This window comes from Anopheles aquasalis, chromosome 2 (assembly GCF_943734665.1).
Source record: "Anopheles aquasalis chromosome 2, idAnoAquaMG_Q_19, whole genome shotgun sequence".
NCBI lineage: Eukaryota > Metazoa > Arthropoda > Insecta > Diptera > Culicidae > Anopheles > Anopheles aquasalis.
This window is the reverse complement of record NC_064877.1, coordinates 56478147-56505234: the sequence shown is the minus strand read 5'-3', so window position 1 is coordinate 56505234 and position 27088 is coordinate 56478147. Positions and strand designations below refer to the sequence as shown.

The 27088-nt window shown below is 49.5% G+C and overlaps 1 protein-coding gene across 7 annotated transcripts in view; it reads left to right on the top strand.

Annotated features, from left to right (window-relative positions):
* Positions 1-27088, top strand: part of LOC126581243 (protein daughterless) — a 56708-nt gene continuing 29620 nt past the window's right edge. For all 7 annotated transcript variants that reach the window (XM_050244769.1, XM_050244768.1, XM_050244766.1 and 4 more), the window contains exons 1-2: positions 1-711; positions 26949-26992. In XM_050244769.1, coding sequence (XP_050100726.1) covers positions 627-711; positions 26949-26992 — 129 coding nt within the window. In that variant the 5' untranslated portion in view covers positions 1-626. The remainder of the gene's footprint in view (positions 712-26948; positions 26993-27088) is intronic.

Sequence of the window (27088 nt, the reverse complement as noted above, 5' to 3'; positions counted from 1 at the left end):
AAGCAGCAACATCGGCGGACGGAACCTGCGTTTGTTGACTTCTTGGGACTCGAAACCGTCGTGGAAGTCGTGCGTGCGTGCGTGCTCCCGTCCGTGCAAATCGCTGGATTATCATCGTCTGTGGATCCTCCTCCTTCTCGTGCATCGTATTCCGTGCGTTCCTGCGGGGGTTTGCCGCGCCTCCTGTGGTGGTGCTTTGTGCCGTGTGCGACGAGAGAGATTCGAAGTGTTTCTGAACCGCCACGCAGAGAGTAGTGCGTGCGTGCGTGCGTGCGTGCTAGCGGGCGTTTGTGTTGGCCGCGGTTCGTGTTGGTGTTGTTCACGTCCCAGGGAGAGGGGGTGTGCACGGGGCGCGCGCGGAAAGGGTGCGTTTTCGCTGTGTGTTCGCTTCATTATTTGTGCTTCATTGTCTCTGCGCTTCGTGACGACGGTCGTGACGCTGGTGGGGTGGGTCGTCCTGCGCCGCCCACAGCATCATCATCATCATCATCGCCATCATCGTATGGTGTCGTCCTGCTGTTGAGAGTGGCGAAGGCGAAGAGCAATAACACCACCACCGCCCCCCCTGTGCCTGCCCCGAGTGTGTGAGTGCGGCCGTGCGCGAAACTTTCACGCGGACAGCAAACATGGCCACGAGCGACGATGAACATTTCCATCTCTACGAGGTGTTCCAGAATTGCTTCAATAAAATCGCCAACAAGCAGCCGCCTGGTAAGCTCTCCCCCGCCCGCGCGCGCGTTTCCATCTCGTCCTTCTTCTCCCATTTTTAGCCAGCCGCCTCAGCCGCCACCACCGCCTCCTTCGTGCGTTTAAAAAAAAAAGTGCTGCTGATGTGTGCGTGAGCGCGGCAACGGATCGTGGTGTGCGTGTCGCAGCAGCTACTCTGCACTTTTTTTCTTGACTTTTTTTTAATTATGTATCCTCCCTTCTCTCTCTGACTGGTGCATTTTTCTTTTGCCCTCGCGTGCTCGCTCTCTTTCTCCCTGACACGCACACAACCAGAAAGCATAAAAAATCGGTAAAGTGCGGGAAGCAGTCGGTCGGAAAATGATGACGGTTCTCGCTCTTTCCCTTTTTTCTCTCTCTTTGGCTGTCTCTTTTTCGCTAACCTTCGTTGTCTTCCTGCAGCCATCTCACTCGTGCGTGCGTGCCTGCGGGAGTGTGTGCGTATGCTGTCAGCGAAGCATAAGGGTTAGGTGGGTTGTGCAGAGTTAGGGTGGAAGTATAAGAAGGGGTAGGGGGTGGCACGGTGCAGTAGGAGTGTGTGAGTGCAGTGTTTCGCTCGATTAACTCCGAACAACGGCCATCAGGCAACAGGAGAGAAGGAGAGAGAAAGGGAGAGAGAGAGAGAGAGAGAGCGCGCGCAAAGAAAATAATGATTTTCTCGGGCGAAGAAAAACGGTTTACAAGGTTAGCGCGCGCTCAATGTCACACTTTCCAACGATGGATGAAAACTCGCATTTTCCAAATCCCGTTGATATTCCGGAGGGGGTGGTAGAAAAGGGGAAAAAGGAAATCCGATTGGATGCGCTTGTTGGTGTTTCCTCTCCCGGGTGGTTTTGTTGTAACCCAAGCAAAATCATCATCGAAGGCGGCGACGAATCATCCACACATAAAGCGTGAGCGTTGTCAACCACAGGGAGCGTCTCCTCATTCTTCGCTCTTTCTCTCTCTTTCTCGCTAGTATGGGTGTGTGCAGGGGGAGAAGGAATACGAGATAAAGTGCGTCGCATCATCATCCGCACGGTGAAAATGATCCGCGGAAAACCGCCACCTAGCACCAGAGAGAGAGAGCGAGAGAGACCACTAATCTGAGAGAGAAAGAAAACAGTGGTAGAGAGGGTGGGTGGTTGGAAAGTGAAATGCAAATCTCGTGGAGAGGAAAGGAAATAGGAGAGTTCTTTTAATAAATATTTTGCTTGACACTGGCTGGTTAGCTTTTTGTCGCACACATTTCCCCCTTTTTGGTGTGTATGTGTGTGCGGCTGTGTTTCACGCTGTCGTCGCTAAAGGGCTGCTGCTGCGCCAGGGGCCGTTGCAATCGAAGCAACCCTTGGTGTGCAGCATCTCTCTCTGTTGTCATCATCGTCTTGGAGATTGCGGTGAAGGAGGAAAAGATGCGAATGTGTGCTCCACCACACCGCCTCCAACGAGACCCCGTCTGCGCTTGAACTGTCAAACGCAGTGACTACTGCTGCGATCCCCCTGGCCACCACCCACCCACCATGGGGAGAGCAAAACAATGTCGAATGAAATGGAAAAGAACGTGTGGCGGCTTCTCTGTAGAACAACGGGGCCGACTGGTGAATGATTGGAAGAATGATTGGAGAGGTCTGGCATCTTGGCGCTGCAGCTCGCCACAACGATCACCAATAGCCACCCACCCCCCTTTACCCTTTCTAAAGAGGCAGAGCATCCGCATGAGAAAAAGCACTACATTGTTGTTGTTGCTGTTGGTCGGGGGTCCAGCAGCGCGCAGTATGCAAACTACTTTGTTACTGAATGAATCGCAGTAACCATGGTCCGTCGAGGCCTTCCTTGATTCCAACCAACGTCTGCTGTTGCTGCTGCTCCACGGAGTCATTCATCGTCGGCGATCGATGAAGCGGATGCTGCGTGCTGTGGATCGCTCCTCCGAACAAGATCCCCGTTGGGGCGGGTGTATGATGCTGTTTTATGCTGCCAGCCTCCGCCTGTCCGCCTGTCCGCCTGTCCGGCTGTGTGACCGCCTTTCTCCCTTCTTTTAGCTTTTGGGTATCTCTTATGCTGGCATGGTCGCGCCTCCCCTTGGTGACCCCGCTGTGTTGAGATTTTGCATGCGGAGACACACCATCATCATGATCGTCGTCGTCGCCTCGAGCGCAGCAACTCCTTTTTTGGGGAGGTGAACACCGAATGGCGGTGTCTCCAGCTGAATGGAGCCCTGGCAGTGGGCGCAGGGGGGTGCTGGAGGGGTAAACTTTCGCAAAAAGCCTGGGAAAGACCAAGGTCCATGGAGCGAACTGATCAAAGTGTTTAGCTCCCCCTTTACGAGACCTAAATAAAGGATTCCATGATAACGAACCACCGACCGACCGCCCCCCGGATGATGATTGCCGATAAAGCACTGGGCTTCCGGTCCGGTGGTGGTGTTGGACCATCCCCGCCAGTCTGGATGAATCACTCGCCTGCGATAACGCGAACCGCGGTCGGTGGTCGATCGTATTGTGCAATATCTCTCCCTCCCTCTGTCTCTCTCGCTGATTCTTTTGACTTTTTAGCATTAATCATCATGCTTTCGTAATCATGTGGACCACGAATTTCATGCTGAGCATATTGCAATCCAGCACAACATTACGTTGCATTTGCCTGCAAGACCATCGATCCTTCGGTATTCTCCTCAACGGATACTCTCACTCTCCCTCGATCGAACGAATCTCGGCTTCTCACTGCTGCTCTGCGCTGTACGGGATCGCAATTTATGGGGACAATTATAAATGGTCGTTGTCACCAGAGTCAGCCAGCCCGTTTCTTTCGCTCCTTACGCACCCCCCGGCCCAATAGTGCAATTGCGAAATGATCACAATTCGTTTCGCGCACAAGAACTGCAACAGCAGCAGCAGCAGGAGGAGGAATGCTGTGTGCAGTCTGGCGGGGTGTCCCGGTACCCCGGGGGGGGGGGGGGGGGGGGGGGGAACCTTCGTTGCGCCGCCGAGATTATGTTAGACGCGCCCCCCGTTAATCTTGTCACTCGGTCGCGCAGTTTTTGTTGTTTTCTTTACGCATTTTACCTTCACTTCCAGCCTCTCCTCGCTACTCGCGACGGTTCCCCCTGGGAACCAGCAACACATACACATATATGCTTAATCATTCCATCCAGACATCAACGCGAGCGGTGGTGGCGGGCGACCCTTGGAGTGCTGTTGGGATTTTTTTTTGTTTCTTTTCTCTTCTATAAATTTGTTTGTTCCATCGCGCGACGCATTATCTCGATGTTTTATTGCTCACCTCGTGTCACCACCACCACCTTCCTCCCCACCGGGAGCTCATAATCGAATTACTGGCGAATGGAAAATGTGTGACTGGTTGGGCCGGGGGGAGGGATTGCACATGGACCACGGCGACAACAACGGCGACGATGGCAAGAAATAGAAACGTCAACTGGCGCACGGCACTATCTCTCTCGCTATCGGCAATCTATCGGGGGCCCTCACCTCACCTCAACTGGCCAGCCCGAGCAAGCAAAGCAAAGCAAGATAATTTTGTGTTCGATACGATGGCGCGACGCTGTCGCCCGGGGGGGGGGTGGCTGGTGACGCGCGCGTGCGATCAACACCCCCCCCCCCCGCCGCTTCGCCGTTGTGGAAGGATATTGTTCAATTCACTTTCGGGCGATTAGTGACTCCGAACGCTAGCGGGGTCTGATAATACGAGTTGGTTTGCTTTGAATCCCCGGCATCGATCCCCATCGAGTGCTCAGCGCACGTTTGATTTATCGTTGGCCAGTTTTCGCCAAGCTCTGGCCTGGCCTGGCCTGGCCTGGCCGGTGTGGTTCATCCGGTCTTACTGGCTGCTGTCCCGCTGACAGCAGCAGCAGCAACAGCAGCAACCTACCGTAATGAGCGTAACGAATTCAACCGACAGTCTACTGGCCGGCCAATATGCCCATGGGAACCGGTGGCCAACTCCAGCGCGCGGCATTTGTCGGCGACTTTTCTAGAAATCGGTCGCCTGCCAGAACACTGGTGGTGGAGCTGAAGGGTGAACTCCCACCGAAACACTCCAGCCAGCCAGTCAACCAACGAGAGTTATCCATTTGTCTGGAGAGCGCGCGGAGTCTGCAGCGCTAACGTTGCACCCGACAGGGAATCATTTCTCATTATGTTGTGTTGTGTTTGGTGACCGGGCCCAGGAGAGGGAGCGCACCAAGTACTCGGGCAGGTAACAAACCCCTGTCGCCCTCTGGGAAAAGATACTATGGAATGTCCTCGACGGGTCGTGGCGTGGAGTGGAATGTTGTCGCTTCGCCTTGTTTCAATTTTGTCCATTTATTATCTCTCCGTTCCCTCGGTGGGGCGTGTGCCAGGCTGGGCGCATTTGGTGGCAACATTAGGCCATTAGGTGCTGCTGTTGCTGCTGCTGCTGCTGCTTGGCTTTGGCTTATCGAGAGGCGCATGTTCTTTACCGCCGCCTGGTCCCGTGGATCCCGCGTCCTGTCTACGAACATCGATAAGCATTATCCGGTGGTGGCGGCGGCGGCGGCGGCAGCCACGGATTCGATTGCGCTTTTGGCACACTCAACGGAGTGCGAGATTAGGTCACCACCAAGCAACACCACCGTTGGAGCTGCGCTGTGCTGTGCCTATCGTCAGTAATCAGCGGCAGCAGTGGCATGGCGATCGATTGATTTCATATCGTGCTCCCAGGGCGCTCTCCTCGTCTGCTGCTGCTGCGTGTCTTCGAGGTGACACCCAATCATCGAAAGCCGAGGGTGGTGAGCGAGCGAGCGAGCGAGCGAGAGCTCCCTATCAATTATAACAAACAACGGCCTCACGGCTATTATCAGACTCCAGAAGCAGCATGGTGGATACCGAGGGTTCTCTTTATCGGGGTGCGTGCGTGTCCTGTGGCCGTGGCGGTCCTAAATCTCCGACTGCAGCTCAGCTCAGCAACACGCCTTCGCCCGGGAGGGGACAGCGGGTTGGGTCGCGATTATCTGATCGATCAGAAGTGTACCACCCACACCCCTCCCCAAAGGGGGAAGTGTGGAGTGTATCTGTTGCCACCGTGTAGTACAGCGAAGCAAACATCCAATTAGCAGCACGCTATTATTGTAATTATCTCCTCGATATCGATTAAAATACATCGAGACACGAGACGCGCACTGCTGGCAGACTGGGAGTTGCTCGTTGGATTGCCGATTGTTTGTCGAAGGAGCGAGAGCAGCGAGAGCAGCACCTACGATGTGTCTTTTTTAGTTCGAGGAATCCGTTCAGCATTGATACTGCGAATGATGTCCACTACAATGCCGTGTGGGATGATGTTTTCAGATGAATGTCGCTTGGATGATGAGTCACAGCGGTCGTAGAGCCGGTTGCCACAAGTGGCTCGCTCTCGCTGGCGTGGCTACAGAATGTGATGATCGTTTGCCTTCCTCTAGATAGTCAGAATCTGACAATGAGTCCATGTAATTCGCTTCGATCAAATTCATGATGTGGCTGTGAGTCTAGAGCGCGACTGGGAGAGTCACAAGATCAAATGAGAGTAGGAGTAGATTATTTGCTTTGTATTTACTTTTTTTTTTGGGTAATATTTATTCTTATTAGTAAAATTCTTAAGAATATTGTGTTGAATGTTTTGATTGAAAAAAACTGACATCTTTTTGAGAAATGTGAGACATCGTACATGACTCAGTGTTCCTCGAAATTAAAAAAAACGGAGTGTCGTAAAATCCACGCTATTTAAGGCGGTGTCCTTCAAATCTACAAATTTAATCTGCTGCAAACAACCTGAAATGTTCAACATTGAATATGGTAGGAAATCCTGAAATGTGTTTATAGTCAAAGTTATTGATACTTTTCCACTAAACAAAAGATCGAAAAGAATCATAAATAACTGGGTTTTAAGTGTTATTTTTAATGTTTTTCAAATGTGCAAATTTTACGATTAACTAGAGAAATATGCTTTTATATGATAAACCAGTGATTTTAATACCTTAGATGATTCATCACTAATCTACGATACACTATCGCAAAAACCTTTTTTTCGGAATGTACAATTATTTATTTGTACTTGGCTTCGATTAGTGATACACAACCTGCTTCGGTGGTTGCAGCTCGATAGTTCGAGGCCAGCCAAGAGCAACTGGGCAATAAATATAAAACTCTTTCAGTAGCGTCTCTAAGAATAGTGGACAGTTTTGTCATCTAGAAAAGTATCAGTCTTTCTTTGATACTAGAAATCGGTTCTGAAGCGTGGAGAAGTTGTTTCATTTAGCGATACGTGAGTTAAGGGATTTGAAAGGCTTGTAAGACTTTCTTGCAAAGAATATCAAATGATCCAGAAAATTTGACCTCTAAAAACCTCTAGATAAAAGAGAGCTTGCATCAAACACTTCCATAAGAACCTCATTATCTTTGGATCTGAATTGAACCATAAACGGAATGACAATCCAAACACTCTGACTTCTCCAGGTCCATTCCGTCTAAAAATATCCCTATCTCTCCAAAATAGCCATCCATTTCGCTTAATAAAGGAATGTTGGTTAAAAATGGGGCAGAAATATCTTCACTTAGAAGATCTAAAAAGTTAAATGAACAACAAAAGTTGCATCATTTCAGATGGCATCAACATCAAGACAGAATATCTTGCTCAACAATTATTCCTGGATCACTAGAATGGCCTTGCAACACTTTTATTCCAACCAAGAGATGTCGCGATCATCACTTATTGTCTTTTGTTGAAGGTAGTTTTAACTACATGGCGTAACAAATCGATTTCCTTACATACTTGTTTAGCTTATTTCTGTTTATTCGATTGTTTAATCGATAATTTCCATTCGATCACAGTTTTTTTTGGCTCGAGAAAATCAATTCCTTCAACATTACAAAAGAATCTTCTGGGCATCAACTCGCTGATTCAAGTTGCTGATCGTTATCGTTGTTAGGAAAGCGGCCAAAAATGAATTGGCTATGAAATGTGAGATTAAACGGCGAAGATGCGTCGATGAAAGGACACCTCCCTCGCCCGCTCGTCCGATCGCGTTCCAGAACTCGCGGCGTTGGTGGCCACGTTCGCGATCGTATCCTCGTCCCCGTCCCCGAGGACGGTGCTCGCTCTACATCTTTATGTTTCGGTTCACCGATGATGATGATGCCCCATTGGCCATCGTTGGTCTAGTGTTTGTTTTTGTTTGTACCACCAGACGCGCCCATCACCTCCCCGTTCCGAGCTCCGGCCAGTTGACTGTTGGCCAGGATCACCCCCCACCCCTCGCCCCCGGCGTGCTTAAGCCATTAGCCGAGTGATCGAGAGAGCGAGCAAAGCGAGTGGTGAACGCCGCGTGTTGGTGCTTAGGCTGCGTGTGCAAGCGCGAATGATCAACAATTATCGTAGATTATTCCCCTTGCCCTTCTGCCGGGTCTGGTGTCTCTGCGACTCAACGACGTGGTCCCCGTGGGTTCCAGGGTCGACCGCCGTCGAGTTTCACTTTCGCACGCACACCAACAACGCTTCTTCAACGCCAAAGATGCTCCCAGCTCGCGCCAGCACGCCATTTGCGAGTTTTAATTATTGATTCACTCTCCTTTCGATGGCGGGAGCGATCCGCTCGACGTTCCACGGGCATGCACGGGAACAAAAAAGCGTTCTCGTTCGTGCGCCGAATACCTCCCCATCGACTTCTAGACGATCCTCCTCGCTGCCGGCGATCTCCGATGAGAAAGACGTTCTAGATCCACGCTAGCGACAAGACAAGGTTTCGGTTTCGGTTTTAAACCTTTGTGTGCGAGAGAGCAACCCTGTGGTGTGCTCATCAGCCAGTCCTCCTCCATTTCCATCTCCCCCCGGGGGGGGGGCGGGCGGACGAGATCAAAACATAAATAATGAAATTATTGCTCTTTCTTGCGACTGTATTTTTGGAAATCATGCTCTCTTCTCCTTTGTGTGGCCTGTGACTACTACACACCCCCTGGGAGGGGAGGAGGGATAGTTGTTGGGGGTGCAGTGGCCACAGCACCTCCACTGCCACTGCCACTGCCACCACCATCGGCCACTGGAGGTTGGATGAGAATGTGGAGGGTGTCCGTTCTCTAATGATCATCCACTTGCTCTGTCTTCTGCGCCCCGAGTCTGGTCCAGTCTAGGCCTTTTTTCGATGCTTTGTATTTTTGTTCTTCGGCTTTTTTCTTCACCACATGGACACACGGGAGGCGGGAGTTGGTGGGGGACAGTGGATGCTCTCTCGATGCTTGGTCTCTTCTTAAGTCATTTGGAACATTATTTATCGCTAATATTCGCGCTCTCTCAACACTTTCGCTTGTCATCGTCGTAGTCGTAGTCGTCGAAATGATGATGATCATCGGTCGACCAGCGACGAGGATCGAGTGCTGTACGCGGGGTTTGCAACGAGAACTAATCGCGCGGCGTCCTGAGAGCTGCTTGCGCTACCGTCGTGTCCATTCCGTGGGCTGGTGGATTACTTATGTGAATTCGTGGTGAAGTGTGGAGTTGGCGGTGGTCCGAAATGGCCTCGAAATATAATCTTGTCACTGGTTTTGGTCGTGGGCTTAGCTTGGACGCCATTTCCGAGTTCTGCATTCCAACCGCGCCACCAAAGACCAAGCGCCGAGTGGTGACGCTCGTTAATTTACGACGCCGTCAACCACGAGGCATCGATGAAATATTTTGCTGTCATCTTTTGTGAGATGAGCTTCCAAAAAGAACGAAAGAAACGGCGAAGAAATAAAGGTCCAAAATGTGGCAGATGATTTCATTTTTTGTCTCTCGAATTTTTATGACTCACTTCCGATATAGAGATTACAGTATCGTGCATAAGAAATGCCGCATGTCGTGAGATTAATTTCATTTGTTAAATTACAAATAGCTCATCTTTTATTTGCCCATAGAAGTCTCATTTGTTTTGATGCACGATGTGTTATTGAAGACATTTGTGTTTTGATCGTACGATGTACTACTTTAAATCTTGTTTTGAATCTCAATAACGGAGAATGCATCATCTTAGAGGCTAATCTTTCAACTAATTGAGTTTGAGCTTCTCTAAATGATTCAAAGATACTCAAGGTTCCTGTGCGAATAAATATTATGATATGATGAAAGCTTCATTCCAATGGCCTAAACATGATGGTAAGAGCGTTATGTTGTAATCCATAATATCAATAGAATTTCTATTCGTTTTATGCAATCCAATGCCAAAGAAATGCTAAGCCTAATAGAGCGATTGCCTGACAATGCACTTTAAGTAAACAATTAATATTATGACTATTAATTAGTGTCAATGTACTTGAGGTTTGTTTGAAAAATAACCAAGCAAATTGTAACAGAAATTAATTATTCGTTGTTGTTCTTACGTATGATACTGTAGATCGAATGGTGAGTGGACTGCAAGACTCAGAACGGTCCAATCATCCGTTAAATGAATAGTTAAATAAAGCGCAATCCCTCAATAACGATCGATTTTATGTCGAATCGATTTAGTTTATGTAAATCCGTATTTGACCCATTGACTAACAATAAAAGGAACCGAAGGATCGGTTCTCTACCTAATTGTTAAACCATTTTTCCAAAATTTAATGCTTCAACACACAGCGAGGCACACCTCGCTAAGCACTCGTCAATGGGGATGGGTTGGCTACCGATTGGATTCTGTTCACCGCGCGTTGATTTACGATCGGTCACTGTTGTCTTGTGTCTCGTCAAGCGGCTTTTGATATTGTACGGTGTCGCGCACGTTGCTCGATCTTGTTTTTCTTTAAACCCTAGCCAACGATCGAGAGAAATGTGTGAATATCGTAAATGGTACGGTAAGGAGGAAACGTGGAAGAGACAGTGGAGACGCTTCTTCCCTTTAATTCCCGCCCGCTTTTGGGTTAAATGGGAAAACGAACGAAGATGATTTTGAAAATTACTATTTATGATTTTATATCTTTCTTCGCCGTTCCTTCTGTTTCTAGTTTCCTATCCATTCCGCCCCCCAGCGCTTCTCCAAGGGGCTGTGCTCCGTTCCCACTCGTTTTTTTGACTCACTTTATGACGGGGCATAATTCGTCGGAACATCCATATCTCGCATTTGAAGAGCATTTCTCGTCGCTACCGTCGTCGTCGTCGTCGTCTTCGTTCTCTGCTGTGTTCCCCTGTGTTGGGTGTCGATGCTGCCTGTCTTGGTTGCTCGCTAGGGTTATAAACAGCAGATCGAGAAACCGGGAACTAGAGGTCATTGAGAGAGAGATGCAGGAGGGAAAAAAATGAAAAACGAATAATACTCCCAACGAAAGAGAAATAGTTTGCTCCTCGTTTTCCTCGGTCGTCGACGATCTCGTTGGATTTTTTGTGAATTAAAGCTGCTCTCCATCCTCCGATTTCCTCCTTGACTTGCACTCGTTGCACTTGTACTTGTGTGTGCGCCAGCCAGCCAGCCAGCCAGTGTGTGATGTGTTATGATTTCATTTGCAGCATAAATTTCCATCTTTCCGTAAACATCGTCGACGGCGGCGAACGGAGCGATAGAAAGTGGAGGCCGTGGAAAGTCTATCCTTACGGGGGTCCCCGTCGATGAAGAAGCAGGAAGTTGAGGGAATTTGAAAGGAGAAGGAGGAGGAAAACAAATCCCGTTTTTGTTGATTTGTGTGCTGCTGCTGCTGCTGCTGCTCGCGATGATGACGCTGATGATGATGATGATGATGATGCGTAAGAGAGGGAGGATAGACAGAGGATGTGGCCACTGCACCACCTCCATCTCCTTTCGCGTTCATCTCTTTAAGCCCTTTTCGTGTTTCTTAAATCGAAGCGTTTTGGTTCGTCGCGAAGAGCTCTGAAGAGAGGCGGTCGCGGCTGCATGGAGATGGGAATTGTGGGGGAAAATATGAGATTATACATCAACGCCATCGGCGGCAGCGCGCAGTACAAACTGGGAGCCAGCCAGAGAGGGGCCAATTATTATTACGATGGCGTCGTCTGTGGGAAAAATCTCGAAGTTTCTTTAACGGAAGGGAGTTTGTAGGGACCGGAACAGAACGTTTTACTTCAGAGACCGTCCGGTATAGCCTCATACAGCGCTCCCCGTGGGGACAATGATTAAGAGTTTTCCATTTCCTTAACTCTTTGTCTCTTCAAATGCTGTGTTAGTGATCCTCTTCTTGCTAGTTCACAGTTTTGAACAATTTGGGACTCTGAATAGAGTTAAAAGCCACTGGCACTCCCTTCTCCTAGAGATAGAATCAAAGAACTCAAGCTAATGCCTGCCACTGGAAGGTCTAGTGTCGTGTTTTGAGGCGATTATTGCGAAAGCCGGTGCGCGCAGAATCAAAAAGATCAAAATCAGATGATCAAGAACCACCTCCATCACTACTGCTGGTGGTTGGTGTACGGCTGCGAAGATCGGCCAGTTCTCCTTCTTCGGTTCGGAAATGTAGGTCGACGTGGTAAAGCGCTTGAAGCGTGTGCTTCTGGTAGCCCCCCAGGTAGCCACCAAGTAGCCACCGGAATCCCGCGGTATTAAGGCGGGGTTTCCCGTGCAACGAGAGCTGATGGCCTTGGCGGGGTCTCAGAACAGCCTACCCAGCACCAGCACCAGCAACAGCAGCCAAAGTCTGTACCCCTCGCCGTTACATGGCGTAGGTGGCCGTTAACAACCGGCGAAGGTATGATCCATGCGCCTCGCGTCTAATGCCATGATGTGAAGGTCGTCCACGGACCACGGACTCGGCGGGCTCCTTCCAATCCTCTCTCTCTCTCTCTCTCTCTCTCTCTCTCTCTCTCTCTCTCTCTCTCTCTCTCTCTCTCTCTCTCTCTCTCTTTGCGTCCTAGTAAGTGGCAGTGGCGTTAACGTGATTTGGCCTTGCATTGCTTGCCTACTTCTGACGTCCAACAGCAGCACTGGCACATCCGCAGCCGGTTGCGGCTTCTAAACGAACCTAAATGGACTCGATCGAATGGAGATTGAAATGCTCCGACGTACGGTGCCACTGGCAGATACTGAGAGATAGGTTTTATGATTATGACATGCCGATCCAAAGAGCCGCCGATCGCGGATCGATCTTCAAGTCCCCGTACTGTGTGTACCCTAATTGAAGAGTCTTGTCTCTCCCCGTAAGACAGGAAGGAACGCGGGGTTCTGCGTTCGCATTAGAGTGCTTTTCGATCAATGTTTTTATTGATTCCAGTGTTGGCAAGCTTTATCCCTTCAAAAACAGTGGATCGATCGAAATGGACGGAGGAATTCATTCAGGACCGGGCATGATAGGTCGTATGAAGTCATCGTGTTCTCGCTCTGCTGCGCCCTGGGTCTTTGGCTAATCAGTTTGCTGTTTAACTGCGTACCGGGTGGGTGAGCTGAGCGTGAGCTTCGCTGCATCATAATTAGGACTGGCTTATGAATAATTTACTGCACTGTTCCCTTCCCTTTCGGCGCGTACTAATTTGTCCTTTGCCCAAAACGAAGCCAAGAGGAGAACCGTGCTTGCCGTGGTGCTGCACTACTGCCGAAAATGGTAATGCACAACCTCTTCCTCCTCTGCTCAGGTCACTGGGACTGCGTTGTTTGTGCAATCCGGTTTGGTACATTCGCACACAAAAACACAAAACGCATAACGGGCGCTGCATCCATAATGTGCATAACGATGCAATTCAGTGCCTCAGGAGGGATAGCGGAGGCATCGCGTGGAAAGAGAAGAAGGTACAGGAGGGCTATCAACAAACAGAACTCTCTTCCACTCCACAGAAGCGCAGTAGTGCGCGGATGCAGTTAAGTAGCCATTCATACGACCATCGCAGCACACAATTTGGGACCTGGAAGTTTATGTTTTTGCGCGAACATTACGAGACCCGCGGTGTTTGCGATCGTCGTATCTTCCGGGAATGTTCCTGTTTTCCGTTCTCGCGGCTATCTCGCTCTCTCTCTCTCTCCGTGTGCTGTCTGTGAAGCCGACATCCATGCCATCATCCATAGTGAAGTCATTCAGTCAGTCAGTCAGTCAGTCATCTGGACAGACAGGAGGAGAAGCAGCAGCACAAGGATACGGGGATGCGATGGATGGTGAGGGCAAATCCGCGTTTAGTGATTCAGGCCTACAAGAGCAGCAGCTGTGCTGTTCGCGACCGCGAGAGTTGTTTATCCCGGCAGGACATCATCGTGGCCACCACTACCACGGGCACTAACGGTAAAACACAGGACACACGATGCTCCCCGGTCGGTCAACGCATACACTCGAGGTCATCCTGCAGTGCTCTGTCATCGGTACTGTATGCGCTTCCGAAGGCGATGACGACGGTGAATGGAGCATGAAGTCAACGACACCAAAACACACACTGGCTGACTGGCTGGCTCGCTGGCTCGCTGGCTGGCTGGCTGGTTTGGATGGCCATAAACTGATGATAATTAACTTTGTTCTCACGGAGAATCGTTCTCGGCGATGCGTCGCACGGACGAGCAGTTTACGGGTGGGGAGGGCGACCAATGCACCACAATTCGTGGTCCTCTCCACCGTCAACTCTGCCAGCATTATTCTATAGACCACATTCTGCCGTTGCGCGGTGGTACAGTTGTGAGAAAGAGTGTCGAACCCCGAACGGTGGCCGGGCGTACTTACGAAAAGTTCGTTTAATTATTTACAGGAACGGATGATGGGACATTGAGCTACACAAACATTTGGAGTTTCATTAAAAGTGTGTGACTATATATGTAAATATAACGGAGGGAAACGTAATTGGGTAATCGAATTATAATTGGATCCTTTACACGGATAATAAGCAGGTTAGGGCGCATGGGAACTGAATTTGAATTCGGGGAGAATAGAGTTGACTAAATGCGTTTATAAGCATGCGTACGCACAGGATCGCCTTACGTAGAAACGTAGAAGATTGTCTTAGCCGTGAGTGGATAATTCACGGTTTATATTTTGACCTAGAATGTTATGTCGACGATGTTTCGAAAACGTCAAAGAAGCATCAAGAAATTCCGTGCATAACTTGTATTGTTACCCTTTTTCTCGGTCTTAAAATCGCCTAAGACATTCAGGACTAGTCAGGAGTTCTTGTATTCGAATACCTTTTAGTGTTGATTTACTTTTAACCACGCTCTGAATTCTTGAGGAAGAAAACTTAGTCCTTAGGCATAGAACTTGACTAGAAAAAACTGCTTGTATTCACATCTTAACCACAAATACAACATGTTTTCAATCTGACATGCAGGGAGACATGGTTGAAGCGAATGAATAATGTTGTTCAATTCCGATAGAGTGAAGCATTTGTCCCATTGACCTATTAATAATTTATTGCACCAAGTACAAGATTGATCATATCCCTGCTCCTCACACTTGATGGTCGTGAGTGGATTAAACATGGCATCAAGGCATATTGGGACAACCAGTATCAAACAATGTGTGAAATAATTGATTGGCACTTCATTTGATAAGATATAATGTCTAACTATTCCGGATTCAACTGAGGATGAGGCTATTTATGAACAAAGCGATGACTCAGATGTCAAAGATGTAGCTGAGACTTTCAATTATGCTTTGAATGAGTTGGAGACTGACGAGGACTTTCATGTCGTCTATTATGAAGAATTGGAGTAACTCCAATGATTCGAAGCATCTCGAATAATCAGTTTATTGATGTATTTATTGGTGCACCGAAATAGTAGTATTCGATATCATTCCAAATATTTTTTTATCAAGAGAAAGCTCATGAAAAATAGGATTTCTAAGATGTTGTAACTTGGAATAAACGTCCAGGCCACTCGAAACACCATCTTCTGTCTGAAGAGTGTTACGCATAGTAGCTCCCCTCTTGAAAGTACGCAAGACAATTGTTAGCTTATCTTTCGTTATTCAATTTGATAATACCTGATACGGCTATTTGCCTCATCACTGGGGAATGTAAGCTCCCCAAACAAAAACCCCCTTGTCACGATGGAATAACAGATGCAAGTAAGCACTTCCTGCGTGCACGCTTGATTCCCGAGTAACTATTATCTACGATCAAAGTTCAAATGCAAAACAATAAGAGGGGAACTACAGAAAAATTAATCAAAATAATCACCAGCATGTAATTGGGGGGTGGATACTGTGTTCTCTTTCTCTCTCTCTCTCTGTCCCTACATTACTTGATGATATCCTTGTTACCTGTTCTGTGTCCCTACATCACTTCCCCCTTCCCCATCTCTTTTAATAGTCACTTCAGGCGGTATCGTCACAGGAGAAACACAATTTCCGGTTTTTGTGACCAAAGTGGTCCGTTCCTTCCGCCGGCACTCCGAGTTCCCCCATAATTACCGGTTGACCAATCGTGGTACCCCAAATTGTTCGGCACTGGGTGGAGGTCCACAATGTGTCCTCCTTCTCGTATCCGCATCCTGCGCACCACGAGGTGAACTGATGATGGTGAACTCCCTGGAATGGACGCTGCTTTCTCTTCAACCTCTCGCCACTAGGCCCGATTGCTTCCGGGGCGGCATCGGTCAATCAATTAGCACTCGGCCGGACAGTATGTAGGACACCGAGTGGCCGTGAAGATCGATGCCCTGTACGTTCCTCCTGCTTTTCTTCTTCGCGTATTACGCTCCCGAAAATTGCATTTATTTCTCTTGCGCCCTACATCCCAGGATCATTCGCTTCTCGTGATGTTCTGTTGCTTGCTGTGGCCCCATTTCGCTGTTTCCGGGATGAAGAATACCGTTTTTCGGGAAACTTCGAAAGCCTCGTGAGGAGAAGGATTCGGATTGCTGTTGCAGCGTTATCGTCGTAAACCAACAATCACCCATAAACACACACGCATACAACGCTAGTAACAGACCCAGCATAGAAATGGTTTTGAACGTTACCGACGAGAAACCGCCGTTGCATTGGTTCCGGTTCGCTGCACATCCGTTCTCTTTCGTTCGCTCCCTTCTTCCTTGCAGCATCATCATCATCATCATCGTCATCGTCATCGTTATGTTGCCCTCGGTGTTATGTTGCACACTAATACACACGTACACCACCATGGCCCATAAGACACTGATGCGGTCCACTGACTGCATCGTCGTTGCCACCACCACCACCACCACATACAGACACACCGGTTCTTCGGATCCGTTCTGCTGGTTCCCCGGTGTCCTTTGCACCGTGAACTTCATCACCATGACTCTCTCTCTCTCTCGCTGGGCCACAGTAACGCACACCATGGTGAGAGCAGAGAGAGAGAGAGAGAGAGAGCGAAATGGAGAGCATTATGTTTTCGGCGCACCCCCCCTCCCCTTCCGGTTATTCCGCTCGAAGGATCGCACCCTCTGTCTCTCTGCTGGTGCTTGTGGTGCTGTGTGGTGCATCATCTCTCCCTTCGGTTGTATCTCCTTGCTCACAGGGCACTTTGCTTGTGTGCGAGGATATCATCGTTTGCGACTGTGTTGGTATCAACCTGACCGAAGGGACCGGAATGAGGAATATGATGGCGTGGACGGCGTATCCGAATGTCTGGTCCTGACGATTCCCTTTTCCCGCAATGTGCCTCTGTTGACCGGGCGCTGGTGGTGCCCAGGACGCCCAGGATGCTTTCCCTGTGCTTTTTTGTTGTTGTTTTTGTGACGCGCTTCGCATGCGTTTCCCATGTGAAGTGTGTTCTTCCACAATTTTCATTTCATTATTTTTTTATCAGCGACTCGCTTGTATTGACCACAGGATTGGCTATCTATCGGCACTGCCAGCCAGCCAGCCAGCCAGCCAGCGATTCGATTTATGTTTTAATATTTGATGATGCGTGCGCTCGCTCTCTGTTGTCGATTGTTTTTCTACGAATGAAAATCGTTCAAGTTTTCTCCCCTTTTTACCTTCTCTAGGAATTTGAGTTCTGGATTTAATGTTTTAACTTCACATCGTACACGAAAAAGATTCCGAAAATATCAAAGTATTGTTACGTATGGCATTGAGCGCAATCTAAATCACGGAACCTCCAAGAATCGGACTTCCTAATTTCGTTTTAAATTCCATTACAACAAGCGTTGGGGGTCCTATGCCCCCCCCCCCCCCCCCTATATCAAAGAATCGTGCAACGAACTCTCGTGCGCTTGATAGAATAAAGAACATTTGAAAACTGCGCCAACGGAACGGTGGTGCCACCCCGGCTAGAGTTCTATATTTGGCCAATTCGCGATGCCCTCCCGCTAGCCAAAGGGTATCACTGGAGCGAGGTCCCCGAAATGAAATGACACCGAGAGAGAGAGAGTGCGAGCGCAACTACCGGAACAAGCAAACATTAGCCAAAACATGCGTCAATCCGAAAACACCGACGAATGGAAGGGAAGGAGGAGAAGGTGTTCGTTGTCGTTGTTGATAGCAGCCTTGTCAGCTGGTGTGGAGGAATGGTACTCCGCCCTCCCCGGGCGTAATTGAAGGTTGACGCGACGACGGACCCGCTGGTGGACACGGAAAAAAGGCTGCGGAATTGGTTTATCGCGAGCTTCGAGGCCGAAACCGCTCGCACCCTCTCCATTCCGAGTCACGCCGTCACCGGAATTAAGTGTCGCGAAAAAGAATTGACCCTGATAAGGGGGAATGCGTGTGTGTCTGTGTGCTGACTGACAAGCTGGTTAGCTGGTTAGCTGGATTGTTAATTATAATTATGGGAAGGAGCAAACTCAGGCGGGGTCTGATCTCTCGATGGCCAGCCAGTCAACCAGCTGTGATTGCGTGGCCCACACACGCATACACTTCCCCTTTTGCGCTGATAAGAGATTGTCACAAACCACCAGGCGCATAAGGTGGTAGACATCGCGTGGTAGAAGCAGGACTGTTGCTTTGAATCGCACAAAAATGCCATCGACATCGCGATCGATCGGGCTTGTTTGGTTTCTAGAATGTTGTGCATCATCGTGGCTCTCTAAGAGTAGGTCGTCGCCCCTCGTTTGGTCTCGCACGTTGCTCTATCTTATCGAGATGGAGTGGGCTTTTGGGCTGGGGGGCACCACCACCACCACGACCGCGATATCTTCTCCGTCAATTCGCTAAGCTCCTCGATTGAAAGCCAGCTGTAGCCCCCCGTCGTTATTTGCCTTTCCTCGATCGATAACAATCTTAATCGCGCTCGCTATGTGCCTCGTACAGTGTGTGCGCCCAGGGACGTGCAATCGCTTAACTCATCGCCTCTCAAGTCACCAGATACCGCAACCGCAACGAGTGGTAATGAAGTGGAATTTCAAAAAGAAAATACAACCATCAGAAAATTCAAAAATGCAGTTCACGATGTGCCTGATGTTGCCTGGTGGTGGTGGTTGAGGCTCTCGGTTACATAACCACCGCGTCATGATTGATGCACCACCGGTCTCGGGGTCTGCCGGTTACTTCGAGTGTCTTCTGTGCGAATTATTATGCTCAACATGTGGGCATGGCACGCCAATATATGTGCAACGGCTGCAGAGCTGCGCTGCCGCCTTACTGCTGCTTTATGACCTGCTGCACAGTAACACCTTGCTTACAGTTGGTATGACCCTGACACAGCCGGAGCAGCCAGCATATGCTCTCTGACTGTTCATCGACTGTCGCGGTCTGATCCCCTTCACTTGGTCAATCTTTCTGCTGAAGCTTTTGGGGATCGCTACACACCTTTCCCCCCTCGCTGCTTGCTGATCATAAAACACTTTCTCTTCTACCAGAGCGTTAGAGTGAGCTGGAGGATCCTCGTATTCCTGGCAGCTTCCCAGGCAGCTTTACAGTTTGCGTTGTGTCCAATCCTCCTACCCACCGTCGATAACCACCACATCTCTGTGTAATCCATTCACTTCTCCCGCATATTCACAACATAGTGTGTAGTAGTCATCCGAGGGGGGCTGATCAGAAGAGTGTACGCGATCTCTCCATCTCGAGATGATCGCGGACACACACGATATGATGAGCCGACAAAGTTGGAAAACCGAAACCGCGAAATGGTGTCGGTGGTGATGGTGTGGTGTGGAGCATCGTACCGCGCATGATGGCTTCATATGCCGCCGCCACCGTGTCGCTGTTATGTGTGCCAAGCACCACCACCACCACCAGTAATGTACTCTCTTCTCTCTTGTCTGGTGGTGGTTTTTGAGGAGGATGGGGAGACGTACGCGTGATGCATATGCTTATTTGTTGAAACTTCTCGCGACAGATGTTGCGCTGGGCCCAATGTTATGCTTCCTTTTTATGTGTGGCGTTAAGATTTACACAAGCAGCCGTGGTGATGGCACTCCACAGGTTTCCGTCTCTGAAATTCGATTTTCGACTACCCCGATCTGTGGATAACTGATCTTCTCGCGGCACTTGCGGTGGTAGGCCGTGGATGTCCTCGTTGTTGGTTGCCCAGAACAACGCAGAACAACATAATGTATGTCCATCCATCCATCGCTAGATCGCGGCGATGCAGTCGATTAGTTGGAGAAGTTATCGTGATCAAGCACTTTTCTCTGATCTTAACGATGTCCTCTCCCCATCTCTCTCTCTCTCTCCAAGAAGTTCAGTCACTGTTCTCTGCCGCCGCATAAGAGCACTCGAGAGCTACAAAGTCATCGTCAGACCCCGCGAGGGCCAAGAGGCAGACGCGGCCGCCACCGCACTTGAACCATAAAAAACGAACGCGCTCATGATCGTCGTCTCTGTCTAGGGCTCCGGAACACATTGAAACTCGATCCCTTCTTCAGCAAGCAAGTGCGTGCGGTGGCGGTGACGGTGTGTCGGCGCGGTTTGTATGCTTTCTTCTTACGAGAATGGCATTGCCGGTCAGGAGGAGAGCGGCATTAGGATAGGTCACGCGCGTCGGTTCTTTGATGATGCTATCGCGCGCGCACCGGTCGGCGGTCTGATGTGCGTGATTCCTCGTGGAGGGAGAGAGGGAGAGAGAGGGAGAGAGAGGCCGGAAGTTGTCTGTTTCCACCTCGAGCGCGGTTGATTGGATTGCGTGTGCGGTGGCCTTTCTGCTCACGCAAGTAATTAGAAGACACAGAGAACACGGCACAAGGGACCGAAAAGAGGGACTCCTCTCGGCGGGAGTACAAGTGGATTGAGCCCGGTATTTTCCCCGTGATGTGCCACCGGATGGAGCGGTTTGCTTGGAGTTTGAGAGCGATTTTCGGAGTGGATCCTGCTGGTGGGTTTCGTTGAGCCCGACCACAGTCCCCTGGGTGCCACCATTTTCGGTGGAATGGAACACGAAAGGAAATTATGCTGGTAGTGCGCATAACAGGGAGCGATGCGGGTACATAACGACATCAGGAGACTGACTCGGAGAAACTGCGATGTCAGTACTGGCGAGAAGCAAATGACGAAGACACCACCACGGAGATGCGGTTGTTGATGGCGGCGTCATCGACAGGTGCTGGTGCTGAAGGTTGACTCCAGGGGTTTTTTTGTTTTGGAAAAGATTATGCAGCAGTTAGCAATCGTTCTGGAGAGCGAGAGAGAGAGAAACGCGATAATAAGAAATAATTACTTGCTCGTTATTGGTGTGCCGTCTCAATTTGTCAATTTGGAGCGGGGACTGACGTTCTCCAGTCTCCGGACTCAGAATCCAAATTTACCTTGGCGCGCACAAGCACACCGCAGTAAGTGAGCCATTCGGGTGGGGTAAAAGTGTGGTGGAAGGCCTCGGTAAACAAGAACGGAAGCCGTTCGGGGTGGCATCGTTTCCCCCCCCCGGGAGTGCCGGACCCGTATGTCAACATTGATGTCCTCCGAGTTATCCAAATCCGCTACTATGCGACGTCTACGCGGCTTGTCTTCTTCGAGCGCGACCAGTTCTCTGACGTCCAAAAAGCAAAATCTCCGAAGACGAAGCGCTGTCAATGCGTGTATGAACACGTGCGTGCGTGCGCTCGTGCGTGTCTGTTTTGTTTATCCTGCGATAACAAACTACTTGCTCTGCGAGCGACCACCCGCCACCATCGCGTACAGCAGCCGGCATTGATGGTTTGCCTGGGCTGGATTGTTCCATCGCATCTCCAATCCGGCGGTTATGTGACATTGTCTGGGGCTATCTGTGTTTGTCTATGGGTTTTTTTTTCGGGTAGAATGTAGGATTTGGATTGTTCGAGAGACGCCGTCAGTTGACCTTAGAACATGACTTTTCGGGGACTTGTTGATATTTCAGATTTTGCAGGCTGTCTTTTTCGACTTTGAGACGAAAATAATATGCAACTGGATAATACTGATTGACCTATATAGCAACTGGGCGTATACATTTGGAACTGGCCAATACTGATTAACTTCTTTGGAACGTCTGTTACTCTGAAGTGAATACCACCTGGTGTGCATCATTGTATTCGACTGGATTAACCCATATTGTAACAATGTGTCGCCTCCGTCGTGCTACTACTTGGGATATCTAGTTGGGACTGTCTGGTTTTCTCATCCCTCCGGGGGGAACGAAACCGCAGAACCTCAGGAGACTCCTCCAGTCCAACCATCCTGTCCTCTCATTGTCTCTGTCCGCTTGTCATCTCTGTCAACAAACAGAGCAGCAGCAGCAGCAACAGCACCAACCTTTGCCAGGGTTTCCAGCGTTTATCCGCTTGAGTGTATTGGTGTGCTAAGGATTACGCGGTCGACTTCATCCACCCAAACAATCCTAGTTCCCGAGTTTGTGCGTTCGTGCATTTCGCGCATTAACTAGCGATGAAGCGATATGCCAGGAGCGGCATTAGATTCCGTTCGACCGAAAACCAGAGACTGTGAGAGAGAGAGTGACCGAAAAGGGGAGCTCCACAATGTGTGAGCGAAAGAGAAAGTGCCCCAAATAGGAGGACCAACCGAAACGTCTGTAACCCGCACTCCGGGAGACCAACCGACGGATTTGGTGCAACAGTTTTTGTTTATATTCCACAGCCCCCTTCCAGTGGGATGTGTTTGCGCCACCTTCCTCCCCTGCCTGGCCCGGGGGCAGGGGTTTTATCAATATTTGTTTAGAATGTTTTGAAGTCTCTTCGGCATGCCGTTTCCTGACCACGAGGGGCCGTGCACCGCGGAGGGCGGTGGAGGTGGTTGATAGGGAGTCGATTCCCTCCTCTCCCTGACGATGTGAGGGAGTGATTGAGAGATAGAAAGATTGACGAGCAAACACACCGACGACGTCGACGACGACGACAGCGGCGCATCGCATCGCCGGCTCCTGATGAAGATATAGACCCCGTGGCATCGTGGCATTTGCGACTTGTTCCCCAGTTCCATGTCCGTATGTCCGTATATCTGTATGTCTGGAGGTATGTAGAGCGCATACAGTGGGTGTTTGAAATGAATCTCCAAATTCCCTCACTAGCTCACTAGCTAGCGCCTGCCACTGACAGGCCAGCAGCAGCAGCAGGCCAGTACAACAGTGAGTCTGTCAGTCTCTCGCTCGCCCTCTCTCTCCATATCGCTGCAGGGGGGCCCTTGAAGCGCCGCCACGCCGGCATTAGCTTCTCAAGCGCGCCTCGACCGCGGTGTGCCATAAAACGCTTGGGGGTACCTTGGACCCTCCATCCAGCCAGTCCTTCCCCTCTGTGCGGTTGTCTGTCTCTCTGCTCTTCAAATACTCCGAACATCGAAACGAAGCCGGTCGCGATCTCGTGTGTCACGTGAGAGGAGGGGGCCAGGCGCGAGGTGGAGGTTTTACACAACATTGCGGTCCACCGACGACGTCGTGGTCGTCAACGTTCGATTGACTTTTTCACCAAATCCCCCCCTTCCCTTTCTGAGGGGCCGAGGGTAGTCCCGCGCGTGCTTCCCGCTTTTTAAATCCAACGGAGGCATTGAGCAACTGGTGGCCAACCAACCTCCCTTGGCGTGGGGCTTGGCAGGATATTGGAACATGTGGCAACAGTAATGCGCAACATATACAGGGTGAGGCAAAAAAACTGCAACACATTTAAAACGCCATATATTTTTCATTTTTGTTTGGAATTTTTTGAGTAAAACCAAAAAACGTCGGGAATTTCATAAACTTTCAGAATCAGTTCAGTTTTTTATGGTATGTTACTGTTTGAGTGAATTATGATCTTGAGACGGTAGAAGAAACCATCGCTCGTTGCCCGCAGAGTGCTTTGTGGTATTTGGCTCATTCTTGGGGAAGCGTTTGCTAAAGCTGGTCAAAACTATGTCATTTTTGAGGTCTAACCTTGCCCTTCAAAATACCGCAAACGGAGAAGTCCTGCGCTTTTTGCGCCCATAGATATTGACAGCCAATGAGACATGGAAATGAAGTGTGAAATGTTTCTTTACGCTAATTTCATGTCTAGGTTGCTTTGAGGGAAGGTACAGAGTCCTTTTAGAATCTCTAGGGATTTCGCATGAATTGTTTGCATTTCTAGGACTGCAATGAACCTTTTAATAGCTTTAGAAACATTAATTTGTTGATTTATATCGGATCCACCGAACGAAAATGTGCGAATAATGTGAAAAATTGCGTGTTATCGCATCTCAACCCATTATCAACCCGGTTTATGCGTCGTGGTGGCCAGCCGAGAGTGTAAATTATCAGCTGACTTTCCTGGAAACTAAATCCCATATTTTTTTTCGTTTAAAAACTACAGGATAACGAATGGTTTCTCATCAAAGAAAACAAAGTTCAGAATTTCATCACTTGCGGCCAAGCGAAGCAAGGCCTCTTCACGGTCTCAAGACCATAATTCCTCCAAAAAGTAACATACCGTAAAAAAATAACTGATTCTGAAAGTTTATGAAATTCCCAACATTTTTTGGTTTTATTCAATAAAATCCTAACAAAAATGAAAAATATATGGCGTTTTAACTGTGTTGCAGTTTTTTTTTGCCTCACCCTGTATGCTCGGTGCTGCTGCTGTTGGTGGAGCCACAGTACAGGTACCTAGTGCACTAGTGTCTGTTGCGGTTTGTGGATCGAATTTTAGTTTTTCAATTTTTGTAAATTAATTCCAAACTTCGAGATGCAGTAATTTTCGAATTTAATTCGCATCGCAAACGACAGTACCTTCATGGGTGTGCGTCTTTTCAGTCAACAAACTGATGTGCCAACAACAGTCAGAGGTCCAGGAACGAAGACATTCGCCTCACAAAAAAGCAATCTCTCCTCCCCATTCACCGGAGCAAATGTGCCACCGAAAAAAGGAAAAACCTGTTCCACTAGAGCCTCGCGCCCGGCGCGCGGTGGCGGCGCGCGAATGCAAAATGGCACAAACCAAATATTTAAAGTCCTCCGGCTGTCTGTGGTCGTTGTGGGGTTTATTCACGTGTGGTGGGATGGGAAAGGAGGAGTAGCACGGTAGAGGTGGCAGCAGATCTTAATCATCGGTTGTTCATCGATGGTGACACGCGTGCCACCAACCGAACGCGTGATCCTTCCGCAACGTCGCAGCGTAGAAAGCACCGAGGAGGAGGTTTAGCAGCCGGCAATAGCATCGACGCGCGAGAGTTCATCGGCATTTCGTGGCGAGCGAGTGCATGTTGAGGATTCGCGGAAGGACTGCCTTCATGGTCTCCATCCTTTTTGTGGTCTTTCTGTTCTGTTCGCTGTCACTGCTTGTGTTGCTCTGCCCGTGCTGCTCTGCTTTAAGGATCGTGTCTGCGATGATTATTTTGTGCTGCTCCTCTTGGTGGCCCTGGTTCGCCAGCATAAATGGTGCCCGAGAGAGAGAGATGGAGAGGAGTGGAGTCCGAACGATGGAACCAAAACGGAACGCGCGCGAGTCGTACAGGTGGTACGCGTCGATGCAATTATTAACATATTTATGGTTTCTCGCTGCATCCCGAGCGCCCCCCGCCGACTCCCAATCCCATGCTATGCGCGTGCACTTCCATGGCATCATCGGGAGCCAACCAGCCAGCCTCTGTGCGGTCCGTGGAGCACCATCCGCAGCGCCAATCAACATCTCATCTTTTTGGACCATTTCGTCAGTTTTGTGCGCAAAAAAATAAAACTACGGAAAGGCGTCGGAAAGTCGAGGACACAGTCGAGGCGGTACCTCTTTGCGAGAGGGGACGAGCGCCACCAGACGAGCTTCGATTTTTGGGGTGGCGGTGACGTGCGGCCCCTCGATCACCTTGCTCCGTTCTTCTGTTCGGTCTGTTATCGGTTGGAGGATGGTGTGTGGAGTGTCCGCTTCTGTCTGTGTGTGTTAGGGCCAGATGTTTCGGTTTTATGACCCCTAGCGTGCCTCCGGTTTTGGTCCTTCTTTTTTTTTTGTGTTGTTGGAGAGCGAACGATTGGGGTAAAGGGACACACCGTGTATGTCTGTGTTGATTCATAGTTGTGATCGTCCGACGACGGCGATCACAGAACCAGAAGAGCAGCTGGAACACCGAACCGATCAGAGATTGAAGAAGGAGTAGGGGAGCTTAATGTTTTTTTGTTTGTCCTTTAAATCTCCTTCCCTAAACCGAAGCCCAGAGAGGTTCCGTGTGTCCCTTCATCGAGTTCCCTATCGTCGATCGATTGATCGACCAACGAACGAACGAACGGATCCTCCGCGTGTGGAAAGTGTGGACATTTAATATTATTTCTTTGGGTAATTGCTTGGCCACCGCCAATTGGCCAGCGAGCGATCGAGCCAAACTGCGCGCGTGGCGTGTTATCTTGCACTCGGTGGTTCACACGAATGACGATCTCTTGGGCTCGGCGCGTTGGCGCGGGTCATTATCGTTCACCAGCGAACGAGCGCACGTTCGTCGCTTGCTCGCAATCAAGTCTTTCGCTTCGAGCGATTTTCGGCGAACAGCCAACGTGCATGGTGCATGAGGACGACGCGCGTGCCTGTCCGTTGTGTCTTCTTTCGGTCGCGCGCCATCCGTTGGTCCTGTTTTTGGTGGTCGCGTGCTCTCGCGTGGTGCTCTGGGCGCGCGCGCGCGCCAACTCACTCGCGATCGGCCATTCACATTTTTATAATATATGCGCGATGTCGTTGCCTTGCCTTGCCCTGCCAACATGTTTCTGGTATGATACGTGCGTGCCTGTGTTTTTTGGCAAGATGATAACTCATGCCGGACTACCGGAGGACGACAGTGCACACACAGGAGCAAATGTTTATTTATTATATCTGTCCCCTTTGGTCCCCTTGGATCCTTCTCTTTCGACGTTTCCTGACGAATGTTTTCCTTTTTGGCGAAAGGTGTTTTCTCCTTCGGTGAACTCCCCTTCCATCCCTTCGATTTTAGGTACCTGAAACGAGTAGAAAATAAATGTGAAATTCATGAAAATATTATCTCGCGCTGCCAATCAAGAATCCCCGAGAGAGCTTCATCAAACTAAAATCCGTTTTCTCTTTTCCTCCTCTCTCTCTGTTTCATTTGCAGAAAAAGCGGGTTACCAGTCACCATATGCCATGGACAACGGAGTGGTAAGTGGCAAATGCAGAAGGATGCGACGCGTATCCTGAACCTCCGTGAATGCACCTCGTGCTCCGCTGCAGAGTGCGTTACTTTGTAGGTTAAGT